The 21,848-nt window shown below is 37.0% G+C and overlaps 1 protein-coding gene across 2 annotated transcripts; it reads left to right on the top strand.

The window, feature by feature from the left end:
* The first annotated feature begins 43 nt into the window (after positions 1 to 43).
* erbb3a (erb-b2 receptor tyrosine kinase 3a) lies at positions 44 to 21,312 on the top strand. Of its 2 annotated transcripts, XM_057338303.1 has the most exons (29): positions 45 to 726; positions 6,155 to 6,312; positions 7,775 to 7,961; positions 9,517 to 9,642; positions 9,830 to 9,892; positions 10,015 to 10,133; positions 10,220 to 10,361; positions 10,545 to 10,664; positions 11,010 to 11,127; positions 11,267 to 11,340; positions 11,427 to 11,517; positions 11,686 to 11,703; positions 13,015 to 13,226; positions 13,329 to 13,461; positions 14,268 to 14,361; positions 14,452 to 14,609; positions 14,879 to 14,932; positions 15,019 to 15,160; positions 15,242 to 15,361; positions 15,462 to 15,560; positions 15,900 to 16,085; positions 17,289 to 17,444; positions 17,531 to 17,606; positions 17,688 to 17,834; positions 17,926 to 18,023; positions 18,113 to 18,292; positions 18,628 to 18,696; positions 19,328 to 19,589; positions 19,678 to 21,312. In XM_057338303.1, the coding sequence occupies exons 1-29, from the start codon at positions 645 to 647 to the stop codon at positions 20,520 to 20,522; spliced, it is 4,329 nt and encodes a 1,442-aa protein (XP_057194286.1). In that variant the 5' UTR covers positions 45 to 644; the 3' UTR covers positions 20,523 to 21,312. The 2 variants fall into 2 exon arrangements, with proteins under 2 accessions (XP_057194287.1, XP_057194286.1); XM_057338304.1 differs by lacking the exon at positions 11,686 to 11,703 and having other exon boundaries at positions 44 to 726.
* The last annotated feature ends 536 nt before the right edge of the window (positions 21,313 to 21,848 follow it).

Raw genomic sequence — 21,848 nt, forward strand, 5'->3', positions numbered from 1 at the left:
TAGTCACAATCTGTCAGACTTTTCAGTCTAGGCTGAATGCAGAGCGAAAATAGAGACCAAAATATGTCTACTACCAAGTTTAGTGACTTGTTTACTTTGATATAAATCACTGCGCGGCCTTTGGAGTTACAGGTCGACATCACGCGTCGATCAGCCAATCAGCAAGCAGCATTATTCACCTGTAGTGGAAAACAGGTAACCTGCCTCATATCAACATTCCTGCGTGCGCGAGCGTCTTCGTGTTTACAACCTTTTCATCGTTTTGAAACTTCGATTGTATTATTCATATTGTTTTATTAAACATGTTTGTTTTGTCATATGCTGAAGGATATTTATAGCTCGTAAACTTTTCCCGGTACAGACAGACACGGGCTACGGGATTCTAAGATTTTGTATTGTTTGTTTGCACTGTTTTGGATTGTGCAAAACATCTTGAAAGAAGAAAACTGACTGAAAAGAGGAAAAACTACTCAAGTCTGGAAATCATTTTGTCGAGATTGGAGGAGAGAATACTTAGAAAAATAAGAGAGACAAATACGCATAGAGGATAAAGCATCTACAGTTGTGTTTTTTCGCGATGGATATTTGACTGTGTGTCCATTTTGACGGACTGTTTTCACACTGGGAATATTCAGAGAATAAAGATGCGGATGCTCGCGCTGTGTCTCGCGCTCTCGGCGCTCCGTTGGTCTGCGCATGCTCAAACGCAGGAAAGCGAACCTGGAGGTAAAACTCTTACTGATGCATAATGCACCTTACATGGAATTATTCAAAGAGAAAAACACATTTTCAGAATATAAATCATAATCAATATCTGTTAGTTTTGGTCTTTTTAAACACGTGTCAATGTTATAAATGCACGCGCAAATGTCCAATAGCAATAATGCGAATCAAGTCTTTTTGCTTCCAGTTGTGCAAAATGTTTACGCAAAAAACTTGCAATTGCAGTCTCATAAATGAAAACCCCTGGATGTTTTAAATCCATTTAACCCAAACTAATTCTTAAAATATTGTGTTTGTGCAGCTATATAGATTTATTGTGCAAAAATGATTTATGTGCTTACAAATGGCTTTATTTTGTTCAGTAATGAATTTCTGCACATTGTGAGTCCAAGATGTGTTTGTTTATCCCATGAAGTGATTTGGTCGTGTACTAAATCAGTGCAGTTGAAACAACAGGTGCCTAAACCAGTAGATTTTGTTGAACCTGTTTCTCAACGGCTGAAACTGAAAATGTCACAGAGGAGTTTGGACTTGAACTGCACCTTACTTTTCCACTATTCAACTATCCTATCATATATATATGGAATGAAGAAAAGGGTTAGCATTTAAACTTTTTTTTTCATGTTAGCTATTTAGTATTAAATATGGTTTAGAATTTATGTGTTTGCATAACTTGTTTGCTAATTAAGAGACTGATCAGATGCAGGAAGTATCTAAGAAGTATTCACAATAACCGTGATTTGGTTGATCTTTGGCCGGTGAAGTAAGCGTTGACTAAGCAGGGTGGAGCACAATGGCATTATCAACAACAACAGGTGTGTAGTACAGGTGATTTTGCAGGCAACAGATGAAACTACTGGACGGTCACGTAATCACATCATTTCAAACTCTAACCCCCCAAATACTGCAACAGACCCCAGTACAAATGGACGTTTAAGATCATGTCAGAAATGAACCTTACCTTTTATCATTTTTAAAACATAATGCACTTTTGTCATACCTTTCGATGCGATGATTTATCTGTCAAGCCCTTAATGCTCCATATGTGCTGCAAGTCAAACATGACACTTTTTACTATAGTCTTTGACAAGCTCATCTGTTTTCCTAGTCAACATTTGTTTGCTTATTATTTGCAGGTATTCTATTTGTTTTTGTTTTCTTAGAAAGTTGCTGACACCCAAAAAATCTGTGTTTTTTATTGCTGCTTCGGTAAAATACGGACAAACCCAACCTTTGGTCTTTAATCTAGAAAATGTTAAAATGCCCATATTTGCCCCAACCATATAGGTTAAAACAACCAACCATTGCTTAGACTGCAGAAAAGCCTTGCCGTCCCATTTTCTTTAAGAATACTTTTAAAGAAACACTTTTAACTGTGTTTTTTATTAATTGTAAACTAGAATGTGTTCATTTTTAATAATAAATAGAATTATGCAATTTTATATTTAACAGCCTAATACTTTGTTTATCTAGTGAGTTTTATTGGAATGTTAAACTCTGTTGAGGTGTACAGAGTGAACTCAGTACAGAATGGTTTTGTACACCATGGTTACTGACTTTTGTTGACAGAATTTATTCAATTCTAGAACGCCCGTCGCAGTCATATTTCATTAGAAAGCGGAGGTGCGGCCTGTTTGCTGTAAAACGCAGACCTGATCTTTGACCAGTAGGCCTGCATCCCTGACCTGTTTCAATACATTTTCAGTTGACTTGTACATTTCAATTGTACGACGGCACATATTTCCAATGTCCCGAGAAGATAAGGGCATTTGCAGACCTTTTCATAGTTGCATTGAAGACGTCAATAAGCCCCCCCCCACACACACAGATTGAATACTGCGCTTCTATGAGCGTGAATAGATGGCAGTGTGTGTGACTTCTTTGTTTCGGCCTCTGCCTCCAGAATTAATTCAATATTCATTTATTGAAAAACACAACTTTGAACAATGACGAACACTGTGTATTGGTTTACGTCAAATTCTACGCCAAAGCCAGAGAAAAAGAAAACCAAGTTATTATTTAGGTCAGTCTAATCACACGCAAAAACTAACTCGAACCACTTTTTTGCCTCAGTGATGTCAAACCTGGTGCGATGCTTACCGGAATATGGACTTATTAAAAAGTACTTCCTGGTAGCTTTTGTTGTTTGTTAAGTCTCTTTCATTTAAGGTTAACATACTACAAAAATTCAACAACAACAAATTTTTATTTGGCTGTTTTTCTGGTTTTGAAGTCACACCCAGCATAACGTTGTAAGAACGTTTTGTTAACATTCCCATTAAGTTACGAAAACGTTCCCACAACGTTTTCATACTTGTTTTTGTGTAACATACGAACCAAACAGTGTTGATTAAATGCTCTTTTAACATACAAGAACATTTTTGAAAACTTTAAGAGAATGTTTCTCACATTCCACGCCGTTTTTATACCTATTTTTGTAGAACAAAATAATTTTGATTAAAAGCTCTTTTGACAGAACATTTTTGATAACTTTAAAGAAGGATTCCTTGTTGGCTGGGTGGCATCACTGTGTGTGAGTGTTGTATGTGTAATGCTAAAACATTCAGGATGAGACAGACACGTACTTTAATACACAAACACGTGAGTGATAAATAAGTACAGCATATCTGGCTGCACCTTAGAAACAGGAGGAACCTGTAACTTAAAATGGCTCATAAGTGCAAAACAAGGTGATTAAGAAAGGCATGGTTTCTATGCATGTACATGTCTACAGTATGTATATGTATTAAATGACCTGATCATAACAATGAATGTCTCAGCCATTGATGTGTAGATGTGTTTGCGGGCATGAGAACCAATCTGTCAGGTTTGCCTTAATCTCTTTGTGGCCTCGGCCAAGTTTCTGTTTACAAGCGATGCTGTCTCTGTTGTGTGCAATTTTAGACCTCCCCTGGCCTTTGTTTCTTTTACCTGTCTCTCTCTTTCTTTCTTGCTCTCCCACACACACATTGATCTCTCTCTATCTCTGTTATGTCAACCTAGTAGACCTTTTGGCGGGTATATACACCTGTTTTCGCGCATTTAGTCATTGTTTCATGAATAGGGCATTCTTTGGCATCCGGACATAGATTTTCTCCTTTGATTGTCATCAAAACTGTTACGATCGTTTTTTTTTTTTTCATTTCTCTTGAGCTGTAGCTTTTCCTCCGTAGAGCTTCTTTCCCGGGACATAAACAGAGGAATGCAGCGTTGCCACTTTCATGTAATGGCTTCTGGAAAGCTTGTATTACTCAGAAATCGCTCATAGGCATCCTGTTTTTGTACAAAGTGTTTCAAGTGAAGCACCAACTAGTTTGCATTTGAAGAATTATGACTATAAATGTTGGTGTTTGTATGTTAAAACCTTTGAGTAATGCTAAACAAGTGGGTCCTTTCACACAAAAGACAAATCTTTCTTTTTATTATCTCCATTTTCTCTCACTGCTATTTAATCTCACTGCTGAATAAGTGAAACAGATCAGATCAGCTATGACAGAAATGTCATTAGAACCCAAACTTGTTTATTTGAACACCACTTGTACTAAAAGAGGATTGAATCATGCAACCTTCTGGTTCGAAGCGAGTACCGACGTTACCTGCCTTACCTGTCCCGCTGTTGGCCTTTGCACCCTAAACTCTGAACTCCACTTGTGATCTTATCTGTTTTAGTTCTTACTGAACACTTTTGAGAATGTGTGATAGGCAAGACTGTGTTTGGTTTAGTGTGTGTGGATTTGGAGGAAAGGGAGTTTAAGAGGTGATGTGGAGGAATGTTTCTCAAGACTTAAGAAATTGTGTTTGTGCTGTGTGTCTGAAGTTTTGTGTTTTTGTGGGTTCATGTCTGAGTTAAGCATTGAGCGTGTTTACTAAAGGAGATGTCTGATAAGAGTGTCTTTATGCAACGTGACTTTACAGAAGATAGAAAACGTCAAGTCTCAAAAGCATATCACGTCTGACCAAAGCAATTACATTTGACTAAGGAGGTATTTACACAGCACCGTTTTCAACAAAAAACATACAACTAAAAACGTTATTTACTCGACCATGGTGTTTTGGGGGCCTGAAAACACAAACGTTTGAAAATGATTTCAAGTTTTTAAAAACAATAGATATTGTCTCTGCTACTGTGGTGTTTGTGCATTTTGCTGCCTTATAGTCCAGGCCCGGGTCATTTGTAGTAATCAACCTCATTATCCATCCAGACAAAATTGCTTGATGGCATCTGATAGTAAACACATGTGCACAGGTGCGTAGTGACAGCACAACTACTGTATGTGAAACTTTTCAAAAATGCAAAGAAAAAACGTTTCAGTTTTTAGTACTGTAAACATACTCTAAGATTTATTTACTGTACTTTTTATAGCACCTTAACAAACAACTTAAAAGTGTATTTTCAAAGTCAAAGTCCCCGGATCGCTCATCTTAAAGACCCCAAAACAGATGTTGAAGTTAAGCAGAGTGCATTTCTGTGCGAAACTCACCATTACAATGTCTGGATTATTGCTTTGACTAAAATGTTCTCATTTGTTGTTAGGAGGACGTTAATACTATAAATAGTTTAGTAAATACTTTAATCATGAATAGGGCTGATGGATGGATGATGGAAGAAGTTGTGTACTTGACAAGGACGTGTTATTTTTGTTTGTATGTGTCCTCATAATATTTATAATTTTTTAAATATTTGTTTATGTTATGTCGCCATGAGGACAACAGTACAGCCATGAAAAAAAATCTTTTAATCGTCATTTCTTGATGTATTGTGGTCATTTCAGTCCAGTGTCTGTTGAATTTCAACAAAACCAAACCTCAGGAGTGACAGAAAGTCATCCAACAGCAACGTGAAAGACTGACAGCATGATAAGATCAAAATCCAGGTTATCACATAAAAAAACAAATTTTTGTAGAAATATGACTGTTGTGTTGCTTGAAGTGAGTATAAACTTGTTTTCTTTGCAGTATGTGAGGTCTGACAAAATAGAGAGCATCTTTTCTGTTATTTTCACCTGTTTCTCCAGAAATTTGGGTAGAAATATTGTTAGTCCTTCACAGAATGAAACCAAAATGATCATTTTACCTAAACAGATACCTATTAATAGTAAACTTAGAAAAGCTTTTAATCTGTAAATGACATTTATAAGAAGATTTCTGAGTATTAGTAAGAATGTATTTTGTAGATTCCCTCCATTTAATGGCTTGTTTGTACCGTGGCACATTAAAACCAAGAGCAAAATTTGAAATGCAAAGTAGCTTCTCCTCCCTCACCTTCACATCTGTTCACAGGTGCTTAACTGGAGAACAATGCAAGTGAAATATCATGACCGCAGCTGTATAGACACTATTATCAGCCCTGCTATGTGCCGTGTTAAAAAGGAGTTCAGAAGCAATCCTTTTGGGTCAGTAAATAGTCTTTTTCAATGTATTCTCTTTGCAGTGACGATGTGCACGGGCACTCAGAACTTGTTGAGCGTCACAGGGAGTTCAGAGGTTCAGTACAAACTCATGAAGGACATGTACAGTGGCTGCCAGATCGTCATGGGAAACCTGGAGATCACACAGATGGAACACAACCGAGATTTCTCCTTTCTGCATGTGAGTGAAAAACACTGGCGAGCTGTTGTGGTTTATTTTGTTTTATTTAAGAGCCAACTTAGTCTCAGACATTTCTCCTTAGGGAGAAAAAAATGAACACAATTGTTCAAATACATCAAGAATACGGAGGTGTAAAAATGAGTGTAGATTGTAGAGGTAAAATCATCTGGATTTGTGTCAATTTGATGAGAAATGTTATTGACTTTCGATTGCAGACTTGACTAATCTAAACTCAGTTTGAGACATTTGTTGACATCTCTTCTGAAACTAATGGAGACGTTTGTGAGATTTCTCTCTTTTCTCAAATATTTGAGTCCCGAGACTTCTCTGTTTAATCTCATTGATATATTCACTCTTAAAATAAAGGTGCTTAAAAGGATCTTCACAGCGAGCGATGCCATAGAAGAACCATTTTTGGTTCCACAAAGAACCATTCAGCCAAAGATTATTTAAAGAAGCATCTCTTTCTCACCTGTTTATAATCTGAAGAACCTTTTTTCGCCACAAAGAACCTTTTGTGAAACAGAAATGTTCTTCAGATGTTAAAGGTTCTTAATGGAACCAAAAGGTTCTTCTATGGCATCGAAGAACCTTGTGAAGCACCGTTTTGTGTATGAGTGAGTGTATGATAAACAGTGTTGGGTGTAACTAGTTACTAAGTAATTAGTTACTGTCATTTAATTACTTTTCCCTTGAAAAAGTAAAGTAAGGGATTACTATTATTTTTTCTGTAATTTAATTACAGTTACTTCTGATGTAATTAAACTAAATTCTTTGTGTAATATATGCGTGTGCAATAGTGGAATTAACATCAAAATTCAAAGTTTAACTTTAAAATCCGTGCTTTAATGTATAATTCTCACATTTGTAATACTTTGGTCAGTTAATAATACTACTTTATGTAGTTTAATATTATTTGATTGAATGAATTAAATAAGCCGTTTCATGTCTATCCTTGAATCACTTAACTAATCAAGGTTGATGTAGGATATAGAAAGTAATTAAATATTTTTTGGAGAGAGTTATTTGTACAGTAATCTAATTACACTATTGAATATGTAATTAGTAACTAGTAATTAATTACTTTTTCAGAGTAACTTACCCAACACTGATGATACATAATTGAGATATTAAAGAGATCTCATCTGTGATTTTTCTTTCTTCTTGGATACAATTTGGTTTCTATTCTCTGTTTTTCACAACTTTTTTACGCTAGTGTAAATTCATGTCTGAGTTAACTGTATGGTTAAGAAAAAATAATTACAGATCTGCTTTGACAGGTCACTTCTGAACAAAGCAAATGTGCGAGCACACAGCAGTCAAACCAGATTGAATTGTGTGTGGACGTGTTTGTGTCACAATGTGGCTGTTAATCCAAAAAATGAATCACAACATGATTGTGACGACTGTGGTTTGAGTAAATCCACTTTTTGAACTTTTTGACCATGTTGTGTCTCTGCAGTCCATCCGTGAGGTCACAGGGTACATCCTCATCGCTATCAACCAGTTCAAACGGTTACCTCTGGAACAGCTTCGCGTCATCCGAGGAACATCTCTGTACGAGGATCGATTTGCTCTCGCCATCCTCGTCAACTACCAGAAGGATGGCACGCACGGACTGAAGGAGCTGGGCCTCACACACTTGACAGGTGAGATAACACATACAGTACGTGAGAGGTGACACATACACGCCCACAGACTGACAAAGCAGCACCCCCACAGTTTCCATGGCAACAAGACGGGGGGTGTGGTATAGATGAGGAGTGAGTCAACGGATAGAAAAATATTTTTCAGTGTATGTGTGGGTTTTGTTTCATGTCTTCTATGGAACACAAAGGTCCAAACTGCCTTTTTTTTACAATTACAGTAGATCAGATATCGTTTCTTTATACATGAAAAAAATGAAATACACTTACAGAAAATAAGTAAACTTCAAGTTCATTTTATTAAGTATACTTAAGTATAGCATGCTTTATATAGTAAATATACTACTATCGATTAACTTTATTTACTTGAAAGTGTACTATATTAAGACTACTTGGGAAATTGGCTCACATTATACAGTAACTATTTTATAACAGTGAGTAGTTGACAATTAACCACATCTGTTTCCAATGGTGACGTGACTTGAAGAAATGAAGATAAATCTAATTTGAGCTATTTTGTATTATAAATAATCTAAAATATAACCGTTTATTTTCTAAATTTAGGGCACACGGTAGAGTTCATTTTCAAGTACCTAGTATACTTTTAAGTATACTTTAAGTGAGCTTAACATCATACTTATAGTTTACTATTTCTATATTATTGCACATTAAGTATTATATTGTGTTCCTATTTAGGTATTCGTTTTTACATGTGAAATATACCTTAAACTGTACTTTTAGTATGGCAAATGCCTATTCTTACTGTTTACAAGTTCAGCCTCACACATAAACAGTCTTATGTGTGAGACTTTGTAACAGGTTTGTTAAACTTTGTGAAAAAAAGTATCAAATAGTAAACACTATAGTAGTCAAGTATACTTTGAATACATCATTGTACCTTTAAGTTAATCTCCATCACCCAGTTATGGGCCAAATAGACTTCTTTTGTCTAGGTACACTTAAGTGTAATTTTAAGTATATTTCTAAGAAGTACACTAAAAGTAGACTGAAATAGCCTATACGTTCTTATTTTTCTCGTTTTTTTCAAAGGGTAGAAACATTTTGTGTAACTTTTTGTGTTCTCCTGAAGAGAGAAAGTCATTTAGGTTTGGACCAACACAATCGTGAATAAATGATGACAGAAGGTTATACTTGTGACCTTTACTGTCATGAATACTGAAGTTGAACTTCATGATAAATTCCAGTGTGACAGTTACAGTTAAGATAGAACATGTTTCAACCTGTTTAGGAAAACACGACACATCTAACCTTTCTATTGTGTGCTCTGTGTGTAAATTCCTGTCTGAAAAGGAATGAACCTGTTTGTTTAATTCAATTGTGACTCTTTTAGCATCAATATCAAGGTTACATATAGTTTTCAATTTCAACACAGTACATATCTTTCATAGTGCTGTTTGCTAAGGCTAAACAATCTGATAATTGATAAACAAATCATCCAAGCCATATTTAAGGGCAAAATACACACATACATAGAATCCCCCAAATTATGCCTAGCGACCAAAAATGTACAATTTCATTGTGACGGATGTGTTCACAGAGATCCTGGAAGGTGGAGTTCAGATCATCCAGAATAAATTCTTGAGCTATGCGCTGCAGATTAATTGGTTGGATATCGTAAAGGACAGTGGGGCAGAAGTCATCATTGAAGACAACGGAGACAAATGTAAGAAGATGTAACTGCATTTATTTAGTACTGTATATTTGACCATCATTACCATATTTATCAATGGTTTTAAGGGTCCGTGGACTCTGTATCACTTTCAAGTTAAGCCCAAAGGACTTTTACATTAGTTGATGTTCCAATGGAAATTTAACCAGGAGAATTATGTTTTTGTTTCTTTTACATGTAGCTCCGTGTGATGAGTCTTGTGGGGGTCGATGTTGGGGTCCGGGAAATGACAGCTGTCAAATCTGTAAGTTTCTGGTGCACACAAACACGTCTATTGTTCTGTTCTTCTATTGTACTGACCTTACTGTTTTTTCCATCCCCTAACCACAACATGCATTTCTCACCAAGTTTCTCTCTGTGTTTCAGTGACTAAGACGGTGTGTGCACCGCAGTGTAACGGCCGGTGTTTTGGACGCAGTCCTGGCGAGTGCTGTCACACCGAATGTGCAGGAGGCTGCACCGGACCTCTCGACACCAACTGCTTCGTATGTCCAAACAAACACAAACCAGCTATTGAACATTTTTCTTGTTTAGTTTGTTCAGTTTTATTTATGTGTGTGTGTGTTCACAGGCCTGCAGAAACGTCAATAACTCGGGCTCATGTGTGCCGCAGTGCCCGCAGGCTCTGATCTACAACAAAGTGACGTTCAAACTGGAACCCAATCCTAACGCCAAATACCAGTACGGCTCCATGTGTGTGTCACAGTGTCCACGTAAGTGATCATCTGATTCCTCACTTCCATCACTGGTTACACATCATTACAGCCTTTCAATAGTGCACAGTTACCTGCAGTGTTGCATTATGGGTAATCTGTCAGTACTGAGGGATTTGTTAAGGGTTTATGTAATCTAATAGTTTGGCTTTATTTTTTCTTGCTCTGTTCTTTTTTCTTTAGCTAACTTTTTGGTGGATGGCAGTTCATGTGTTCGAAGCTGTCCGGCCGACAAGATGGAGGTGGAAAAGAAAGGGGAAAAAGTAAAAAGATGCGAGCCGTGTGGGGGTCTCTGTCCGAAAGGTAAAGTTCACACACAAACACACACACATGCACACACGCACGCACACGCACACAGACACACACACACACACACACACAAACATGAAACTAGGCCTAAAGATTTATGTTACATAACAGATTTTATGCCATTATTCCTGCTCATACTGTAGATATATTTCACTAGATCACAACATTTTCAATATAGAAAGCATCCAAAAATGTTTTATCTATATTTATAATTGATTTTATAAACAGTGTAGCTATTTTTTATAGCATAAAATAATTTCTTCTAAAAATCTTTTGCTGTAAATGTGTGCTTATGTGCTTTCTTTGGGTTTAAATTTGCTCTTTTTTTTGTTTGTCCAGCATGTCCTGGCACCGGCACGCCCACCAGACAGACCGTAGACTCACAAAACATTGACAGCTTTATAAACTGCACTAAGATTCAGGGCAGCCTGCATTTCCTGGTCACAGGAATCAAAGGGTAAGTAGACAAAAAATGGAATGGGGAAATTCTTGTACAGTTGCAACTTTTGTTTTTTATTTTGTCTGGCAAATGTTTTGGCGAAACTGCATTGTACAGAAGACTAAACACGTTCCTTTTCTTTTTCTCTCATCTTTAGAGACGAATACAACAACATTAGTGCTCTTGATCCAAAGAAACTGAAGATTTTCAGCACAGTCAGAGAAATAACAGGTGTGTGTGTGTGTGAGTGAGATGCTGTGTGTGTGTATATATACTCTCTATACACTGTCTAACTCACATTTCTATGCCCTTGCTAGATATTTTGAGTGTTCAGTCTTGGCCTGAAGAGATGGAAGATCTCTCTGTCTTTTCAAACCTGACAACCATACAGGGAAGATCACTCTACAGGTAAAAACATTCTCCATCTTTTGTTCAAGGAAATCATTGATCTGTCACCTCATTTCCCACAATGCCTCATGTAAACAAAGCATTCTTGTTATTTTTCCCATTGTTGTATAACCTTTGTTAAAGTTTGAGGAACAGTTTGTATTTATGTTTATCACTCCTTTTTTGCAGAGGAGTGAGTTCTAGGAGGTAGGATTGTGACTTTAGCTTGTACTCCTTTTCTTCCTCTGTGTTTTATGTTCAGATACATTAAAATCTTACATTTGCATGGGTGACAAATCCTTTCAAATCATCTCAGCGGTGTGGTGTTTCCAAGTTTCTGATTAGTGGATGGAGGTCATGCATGGGGAATATGGGTGCTGCAATTCTTGTTTTTATTTTAAATTATTCCTGAAATGTGATTTTGAGAGCCTAAAAGTCAACATAAAATTTGCAAACGGTAATATAATTATAAAACTATTATGTTAATTGTGTATTTAAAGTGATAGTTCAACCAAAAATAAAAAATTACTGTCATCATTTACTCAATGTCTTGTCATTTCAAACCTGTATGACTTATAATAGAACTGTATAGAACACAAAAGAATAGATTTTGAAGAAAGTCGGTAATCGAACAGCACTGGACCCCGTTCACTTCCATTGTATGGCACATAACCAATGCAAGTGAATGTGTGCCAGTTATCAACATTCTTCAAAATATCTTTGTTTGTGTTCTGCGACAGAAAGAAAGTCATTCAGGTTTGAAATGACAAGAGGGCTAGTAAACAACAACAGAATTTTTATTCTTGGGTTAACTGTCACTAAGTAATTTGACATATATACAGTACCTATAAACAAATATTGTCACTTGATTATATTTTATGAGATATATAAAATATTTGTATTATTATATTTAGTGCTGTCAAACTATTAATCGTGATTAATCGCATTCAAAATAAAAGTTTGTATTTATAAAAACATACACATATGTGGAAAAATATAAATATGAATCATCATTTATATATTTTTAAATGATTGGTTAATATAAATAAATACATGTAAATATTTCCTAAATATGTATACATGTACTGTATGTGTGTATGTATGTGTTTATAAATACAAAATTAATATGCACAGTACACAGAAATATATTATGTAAACACAAACTTTTATTCTGGATGCGATTAATCGCGATTAATCATTTGACAGCCCTAATTATATTGTGTTGTCTGGGTTACTGCAAAGCTGCAATTCATACATTTTGCCTCTCTATCGCCATCTCTGTTTGAAACATAAAATTGTAGATTCATTCATGTACTTTTCTATACATGGGTTGAAGTAAATTGACATCAAAGTGACATTTTCCACGAAATCATATCCAACAGCTCAAATTGCAAAACCAATATTATAAGCTTACTGTTATGAATTGGGGTAAGAAATTTGGTGATGTCAGCAGATGATGAAAGTCATCTAAGAGTTCCATTTTGTATAAGTTTGTAAAATATCTCTCCAATCTTTCAGGGGTTACTCACTGTTAGTGATGAGGATTCCCACTCTGAAGTCACTGGGTCTTCGCTCTCTCAAGCGGATTGGCGACGGAAGCATCTACATCACAGGAAACACGCAGCTCTGTTATCATCACACTGTTAACTGGACACGTCTGTTTGGACACCGGCCCACGCGCCGCCCGAAGACCCTAGACATCAAAGAAAACCACCCAGAAGAGCAATGCAGTGAGTGCATGTTTAGCACACTCAACTTACTACTCAATTCACAACTAGTCTATCATACCAATCTGACCCTAATAATGACACTGAAAATATTTGTTTGTGTAGTCAAAGAAGGGCACACCTGTGATCCCCTGTGTTCATCTGAGGGCTGTTGGGGTCAAGGACCCGATCAGTGTCTGTCCTGCAAGAACTACAGCAGAGGAGGAACATGTGTACCACACTGCAACTTTCTGTCAGGGTCAGTATGGGACGTCATGTCCGCTTTTATGCATGTCATTAGTAAAAAAGAAAAAAGATGTACCACGTATTAGCCACCCTTACAAAAGAGACGTTTATTCAAGTGTGCTAATAGTATACTTCTTTTTAAGTACTTCTCAGAAACATACTTAAGTATACTTGACATACTGACAGAAAGTCTACTTGTACTTGTAGTCAATCTTTCGATGGAAATACTTTATACTAAAGTATATTGGAATACTGTATTTGAAGTACACTTAGCTTGTAGTTGATTGATTTTAAAATAACATGTTTAAGTTTATATAGTAATAATTCGGCGTAGCTTCTAGAGTAAATAAAACATCTGAAACTGAAGCTGATCTTCTTTGTACACTGTGACTTAAAATCTACTTTAAGTATACAAAACAATAGTTAACTATACGTATGGTGTTCACGTAAACTTACAGGTATACAGCAGTTTCCTAAGAGCATACTTCAAAGTGTACTTTCTTAAAAAAATGTGCTACAAGTATTGAACTAGTAAACCATCAGTATACCTGCATGCTTGTATTTACTTGTAGTAAAGATGCTGTATGCTGTTACACTTAAAGTATACTTGAATGGGCCTTAGTAGTAGTAGTGATTATATAGTACACTTACAAGTATACTACTAGTACATTCATTGACATTAGCATATCTACTACAAAACGAGCACTTAAGTGTATTTTAAGTATACTTAATAAAATCAGCTTGACGCACACTTAAAGGCAGATGTAAAAGGTTTGTGTGCAAGAAAAAAATAGTCATCGTCTGTGTTTCTCTCCACAGTGAAAAGCGAGAGTTTGCCAGTGAAAATAACGAATGCATGCCGTGCCGCGCGGAGTGTGCGGTGCAGGAAACCAAACACACCTGCACAGGACCGGTAATCTCCTGTTCTCTGAAAGAACGTCACTTGGGTGCATTTGTGGACTGTTGGATTTTGAACAATGGCTCTGTCTCCTCTCTTCTCCAGGGGGCTGACCAGTGTGAAGCGTGTGAGAATCTGCAGGACGGGCCGTACTGTGTGTCCTCGTGTCCAGAGGGGGTTCAGGGGGAAAACGGGCTCATTATTTACAAGTTTCCAAACAGCCAGCAAAAATGCCAACCATGTCATGCCAACTGCTCCTTGGGGTGAGAAATCCTACAGCATTATATATGTCAAGACAATGAATGAAATACTGTTAATATATATCAGTTTTGAGAAAGGTTAGGTATTTTAAAACACGTAAATACGCAATGCTGCGTTACTATAAAAAATGACCATATTTGACTCAACCGTGGAAACCACTCTTCATTTTTTAGTGTAATAAACTTCGGCACGTAACTTCACTTGTTTTACGGACATGCGTAATGTGTCAAAAATGAGGTTTAAGAGGCGTTCTGTGTATTTTCTGTGTTAGATGTCTGGGTCCGGGTCAGAATAACTGTGTGGATTCCTCCAGGACAGTCGCCGGGTAAGTGTCTCCCTCTTCTGGTGGTCTTACGTAGCTCCTGCAGTTAACTCGGTTTGTAATTGTGTTCACATTGCATTGCATTGCAGGTTGCCGGTGACAGCGATAGTGCTGGGTGTTATATTTGGGGTGTTGGTTGCATTCGCAGTGTTTGTGCTCAGCGTGCTGTATCGGAGAAGTGTGGCCATTCGACGAAAGCGTGCCATGAGGAGATATCTGCAGAGCGGAGAGGTGTGTGCTCAAATACAGAGCTACACAAAATGTCTTTGATAAACTGCTACAATTCAACTAAAAACGTGTCGATGTTTCTAGAGTTTCGAACCACTGGATCCCGGAGAAAAAGGTGTGAAAGTTCACGCTCGTATTCTGAGAGGCTCTGAACTGCGGAAGATCAAACCTCTCGGCTCTGGAGTGTTTGGCACAGTGCACAAGGTACTTAAACACTCGACACTCATACCTTTACAACAACAGTCCAAAATGTTCTCATTTTTCTTTGTATGACTCTGTCTACCCGTTGTTGTTTTCTTCATAGGGAGTGTGGATCCCTGAGGGAGATACTGTGAAGATCCCAGTGGCGATCAAGACTATTCAAGACCGCACGGGTCGACAAACCTTTCATGAAGTTACAGATGTAAGATAAACACATAAAGACCTTTAAAGCTATATTATTAGAGACATGATTTCACCGAGAACATTTTTCTTATGCATCAGAGTTGTACTGTTTTTTTACAGATTTTATATGTATTTTTGAAATACAGTCAAAAACTGTAAAATTACAGAAAAAGACAGCAAATTTACAAGAAAGACGGGGAATACAATTTATTATATCCTGTCATTTTACCGGAAAAAAATGTTATTTATCGCTCCAGCTGACAGAAAATTTCAGTTCTTTCAAGGATTTTTAAGTATTGGCTTTACTAAAAAATCTGGTGACATAAAACAATCCTCACCTTTTATTCCCCTCTTGCAGCACATGTTGGCAATGGGAAGTCTGGACCATCCGTATATAGTGCGACTGTTGGGCATCTGTCCGGGTCCCAGTCTACAGCTGGTCACTCAGCTCAGCCCTCAGGGGTCTCTGTTGGAACACATCAAACAGCGTAAAGGGAGTCTGAATCCTCAGAGGCTGCTCAACTGGTGTGTGCAGATCGCCAAGGTAAAACAACACTTAAATCTAATATACTGGTGGACAACCTTAGAGCAGTTATTAGACATCCAACTCACTAAATACAGCTCTGGAAAAGTTTAAGTTTATTTGAACAACAAATGTTGTACCAAAGTGCTGTACAATTGTAAAAATATAATAAGAGAAAAAACATCAAATCAGGTAAAAATTAAAAAGAGTGAAAAAGAAAAAAGGGCCTGTGAAATAAACAAGTCAAACAAATAAGACTTAAACAACTAAAAGCTTATACATCACTAAATTCTAAATATGAAGAGTTTGGTTCCAAAATGAGATAACTCTGTTTTTAACATTTTTCAAAAATCACGTTTTTTATTATGTTTTATTGTGTTAGTTAGCTGTATTTTTCGTTATTATGGCTTAAATTAAAACAAACCAACTGCAGTTTGATTGATATTAATTGGAATGCACAATAATAAAAACGTGATTTATCTCATAAAGTTATCTCATTTTGGAACCAAACTCTTCATATATAGTTGCGATTTGCATTTATTTGCAAAAAAATGAGAAATGGACAGATTGTTCAAAATAACAAAGAATTTGCAGTGTTTTCAGACATCAAATAATGCAAAAGGTTTTTAGAAAATTTAATATTTGTAATTTTTGTCAAAGTTGAACATCTCTGGAAAACATAAGAGACTGAAATAAAGAGACCACTCCATTATTTCAGTTTTTTTTCTACATTTACTTATATATATATATATATATGTGTGTTTAAATAAAATTATAATTTTGTTTCATTATGTAAACTACTGACAAACTTTCTTCTAAACTGAAAAAAAAACTTATTTGGATTTATTGGCAGAAAATGAACACTAAAAAATGGTTGAAATACTTTCCAATCTCAAGTAATGCAAAGAAAAGTTCTTTTTTAAAAACACAATAGTATTTTTTTAAGAAAAGGTAGGAAAAACATTATTTAATAAAATAAGCCAGATTTTTATTCACGTATTTTAGCATGCTCTCGCTCTCTTTCACATTACTTTCAAAGGTTTCTGCTTTTGTTAGAATTCAACAGACACTTCAATGAAATGACAGTGATATATGTAGGGATGCTAATTAAAAGACAATTTGAAATAATGTCTTATTTTTTTCCAGAGCTGTTTCCTAAGTACCTTGTGTGTGTTTTTGTGAGTCTAGTGCACTAAGTAACTAGTGTACTACTGTCCCTCCTAGGGTATGTACTATCTAGAGGAGCACAGAATGGTCCACAGGAATCTGGCTGCCCGGAACATTCTGCTCAAGAGTGACTTTATAGTTCAAATAGGCGATTATGGTATTGCTGACCTCTTCTACCCCGACGAGAAGAAATACTTCTTCAATGAAATCAAGGTAAACCAAAGCTTAATTTGACCGATAACGGTTATCTAACCACTAAATTGTGCCTCTAACTTTCTAATGTTTGTACATCCTCTTAGATGCCAATTAAGTGGATGGCCCTTGAAAGCATTATGTTTCGGAGATACACGCATCAGAGTGATGTATGGAGTTATGGTAAGCGTGTGTGGATGCTGTAAGATAAAACTTTACTGTGAAAGAAATCAAACTTAGAATAACAGACCTCTCTCTCTGTAGGCGTGACAGTTTGGGAAATGATGTCATATGGGGCGGAGCCTTATACTGCTATGAGACCACAGGAGATCCCTGATCTGTTAGAGAAAGGAGAGCGCCTCTCACAACCTCAAATCTGCACCATAGATGTCTACATGGTTATGGTCAAATGTGAGTCTTCTTGTAGCCCACGCTGTTCAGTATAAAGACACACCTGATATTTATCACTCATTCACAAATGTAAATGTATTCATTTTAACAGGTTGGATGATTGATGAAAATGTTCGACCAACCTTTAAGGAGCTTGCCAACGAGTTCACGCGAATGGCCAGAGACCCGTGCCGGTATCTTGTCATTAAAGTAAGGCAAACTTATTCGATGCATCTGATATGTCATGACAAGAAAATAAAGCTTAAGATGACTGTTGTTATTTGATGTTTCTCCACTAGGAGGAACACAAAACTCCGGACGCCGCCTCAGATGAGTCACATCAGAGAGGTACAGAGATGGATATTCTGGGGGTCGCGCTGGAGGACCAGGAAGATGAAGTATTGGAAGATGTGATAGACATGCAACCCTACGTAGCGCAAGCTAGAAGTTTCTCTAGATTGCGCATCGATTCTCATAGGGTGTGTTGAAGTATATAATAAAAGCTACACTGTAAAACCATTTTTGTGGCTTTAAGTTTTTAACTACAATTTCATAGTCATTTCAACTTACTATTTTAAGTTGAGTTAACTAATAAAAAAGTAGAAATGGCTTACTTTAATGAGTTGAAGTAATGCGAAAATGTAAACATTTTGATACGTTGATACGTAAATGACTTGTAAAGCCAAGTTGACTGTGCTTAAAAACTTAAGGCTGCAAAAATATTTTCGTTGTAGGACCAAGATATGATTAGTTTCTTGGATGCTGTTTATGTTACAAATTTGAAGTTGTGATTTTCTTTCTGTTGCTACCTCAGTCCAGTCTGACTCCATCCAATATCGCTGGATATCTGCCAATGACCTCTGGTCTGGAAAACTCTGTGCAGGTGAGCATTTCACACGGTTCAATCCCGACCAATGTTCATTTCTATTCTCCTTTGAGTAGTCTTGGTGTCCACCAAAATACAAAAAAATAATTACAGATTATGTCATAGATATACTGTAGGCCTAGATGTGTCACAAAGCTATTAAATGCTGCAAACAAGCACTGAGATTATATGGAGATGTTTATGTTAGGGCTGTCAAATGATTAATCGTGATTAATCGCATCCAGAATAAAAGTTTGTGTTTACATAATATACGCTGGTGTTCTGTGCATATTAATTTTGTATTTATAAACACATACACATAAATGCATATATTTAAGAAAAATATAAAATATAACTATTAATAAACTTTTATTTACAATTTCAATTATTGGTAAATATAAATTAATACATTTAAAATTCATAGACAAGTATGTGTATGTTTTGTCTTTATAAATACAAAATTAATATGCACAGTACACAGATATATGTTATGTAAACACAAACCTTTATTCTGGATGCGATTAATCGTGATTAATCTTTTGACAGCCCTAGTTTATGTGGTATAAAATATTTGAGGAATTGGAAGCAGGCATAAACGAAATGTTGTCAACATATGACTTCATTTATTGTCCTCCTTATTTTGCTGTAGACGGTGTGGCCGTCTCGTTCCCGTCTCGACTCTGCGTGCACCGAGAGCTCCGAGGGCCACGGCACTGCTGTCGAACTTGAGATGAATGAAGACTTTTCATCGGTGGGCAGTATTAGGAGGGTCAGACATCGCGAGGACAGCGCTTACATATCACAGCGGGACAGCTTATCAGGACCTCCGGAAACACCCTTTCCGGGGACACAAGGAGAAGAGGACCAAAATGGATATGTGTTGCCTGGATTTGGAGACAGTCCAGAGAAAGGTGAGTGTGGCAAAAACGTGCAGAATACATATGTTGATGACTTTCCTTCTAAGCAATACTGAAATGTTAACACATCTTTTTTCTTCAGAAACACTTCTGTTTACGCCCTCCCGTGCCACGCGTTCTCAAAAGAGACTGTCAAGAGGTCATTCCGGGGACTTTTTAGAAGCACGCAACGGGACAATTGAAGAATACGAGTACATGAACAACCAGACCCTCTCTCTCGGCCACATTCCAGGGCTGCTTAAAGATTACAATCCGCGGCCGACGCGAAACCGCAGTTCCTCCTTTAACCCTGCGGGACCGTACGGCACTCACAAATCTCAAAGCTCAAGCAGACCCTGCAAGAGATCGTCCATCGAGGGCTCGGAGAGCAGCGGAGGTCTCTCGCTGTCCTCCACCGAGCAGAGGAGTCACAGCGACGGAGATTTCCTCTCCAGCGAAGCCGAGTACACGGACGCCGATTTGGATCCCCATGAGGTGCAGTACGAGTACATGGACATCCGTGGAGGCGGTGGACCAGCGTCGCTACTCAAACTCAATCTCCCGAGACCCGTCTCTCATCCTCCCCTCAGGAGGTTGTCACAGGACGATGAAGACGAGTACGTGGAGGAAGACTATCAGTACACTAACCGACAGCCACGGCTGAGGAATTCTCTGAGGGTGCTGGGGTCACCGGAGGGCGAGGGTGAAGTATATGAATATGAGGAAATGGACTCATTGGCCGCTGGTGGAGCTTCGGCAGTGGAATATGAAAACCTGGAGGGAGACGGAGAGGAGAACGTCGGGTTGAGGGAAGGAGAACGGTCTGGCGGACCCAGAAGCCCAGGGGTGTACGTCAAAATGCACGCAGGGTTGAGAAATAACTCTTTTGACAATCCCGACTACTGGCACAGCAGGTTTTTGAGTAAAATGAACGCCGTCCGCACGTAGGAATGGAAGATGGCTTGTGGAATATTGTGAACAAATGTAGGCTCAACTGTCTTCAGTGATCAAAACTGTGCACTTCTCGCTGGTATAATCCATCTTGACGAAATAAACTTACTTTTCTTGATGTAAATCGTGGCATTAAGTGTCACACCGCATGAAGGTCAGCCAGAGAAACTTATGAAAGACTTTTATTTTGGTGGCGGTACCAGATTGATGAACTACAGCTATATGTAAAAAATAATGAAATGTTCTGTTAATACCATTGTCAAGCTTATCAAGAGAAGTCATGCGTGTATGTCATTTGTAAATAAGTGTTGTTCTTACGTGTCTGTTATTTTGTGTTCTCTTGAAGTGCCATATTCAATCATAGTGTCCATCAGGCATCTATTCAGATGTACTCATGTTATTTCCTCGTTTTAGTTTAATTTTAAACACGGAAATCTGAGACATCAATTTGGCCAGTTTATAAAAATGGAATGTGATGCATATGGTCAGTTATACAGCGTTTTGATGGAATCTGGCAAAACCTTTTTCCTCTGAGAAGTGTTTGAATGCCTCATGAACAAATGATAATGAAGTACTTGTATTATGTTTCAGATGAAATGGCCAGTAAAGCTTTACAACAAAACCAGTTTTGTACACACATATCAACAGCTAAAGTATTTTCTCGTTTGACACATTGAATGATGTATGTTATGTCATCGTGATGATAACTTTGACATTTTTTGTATTGACTATGTTTTATTTTAAACTTTGAATAAAATGTTTTATGACTTTCGCAATTTAAAAACTTCAAACCACCATGTTTCTCTCAGTTTTATGTTTTGCTAAAGTGTGCCAGTCTAAAACACAGATTTTAGTTTACATTATAGATATTTTACATTAGTTTATATTACCTCAGAAAAGAATCATAACAGGTGTAAAATTAAAATCAGATGTGCAGATAAGCAGATTTACGTGAATCCATTCTACATGGATAATATAATATGATCTTTATTACATCTGTCATATATCTATTTTATCTTTGAATATTCGTAAAAACCTACACAAAACCTCCGCTGTGTGCAGAGATGTAAACTCACAAGGGTTAAAAGAGACAGCTCACATAAAACTGAATATTTATTTACTTACCCCTGTATGACTTGAAAACCTGTAAAAACGTGAAAAAAGAAATTGAAGAAATTTTCTACCACAGAAAAAAAGTAATGTCCATGTTTTAAACAGCATGAGGGTGAAAAAACCACGAGATATTTTTTTTTGGGGGGTGAACTATCCCTTTAATGTTTTTGAGAATAACCAATAGCTATAAGAAATATAAATATAGAGATA

This window comes from Triplophysa rosa, linkage group LG7, assembly GCF_024868665.1.
Source record: "Triplophysa rosa linkage group LG7, Trosa_1v2, whole genome shotgun sequence".
Taxonomy (NCBI): domain Eukaryota; kingdom Metazoa; phylum Chordata; class Actinopteri; order Cypriniformes; family Nemacheilidae; genus Triplophysa; species Triplophysa rosa.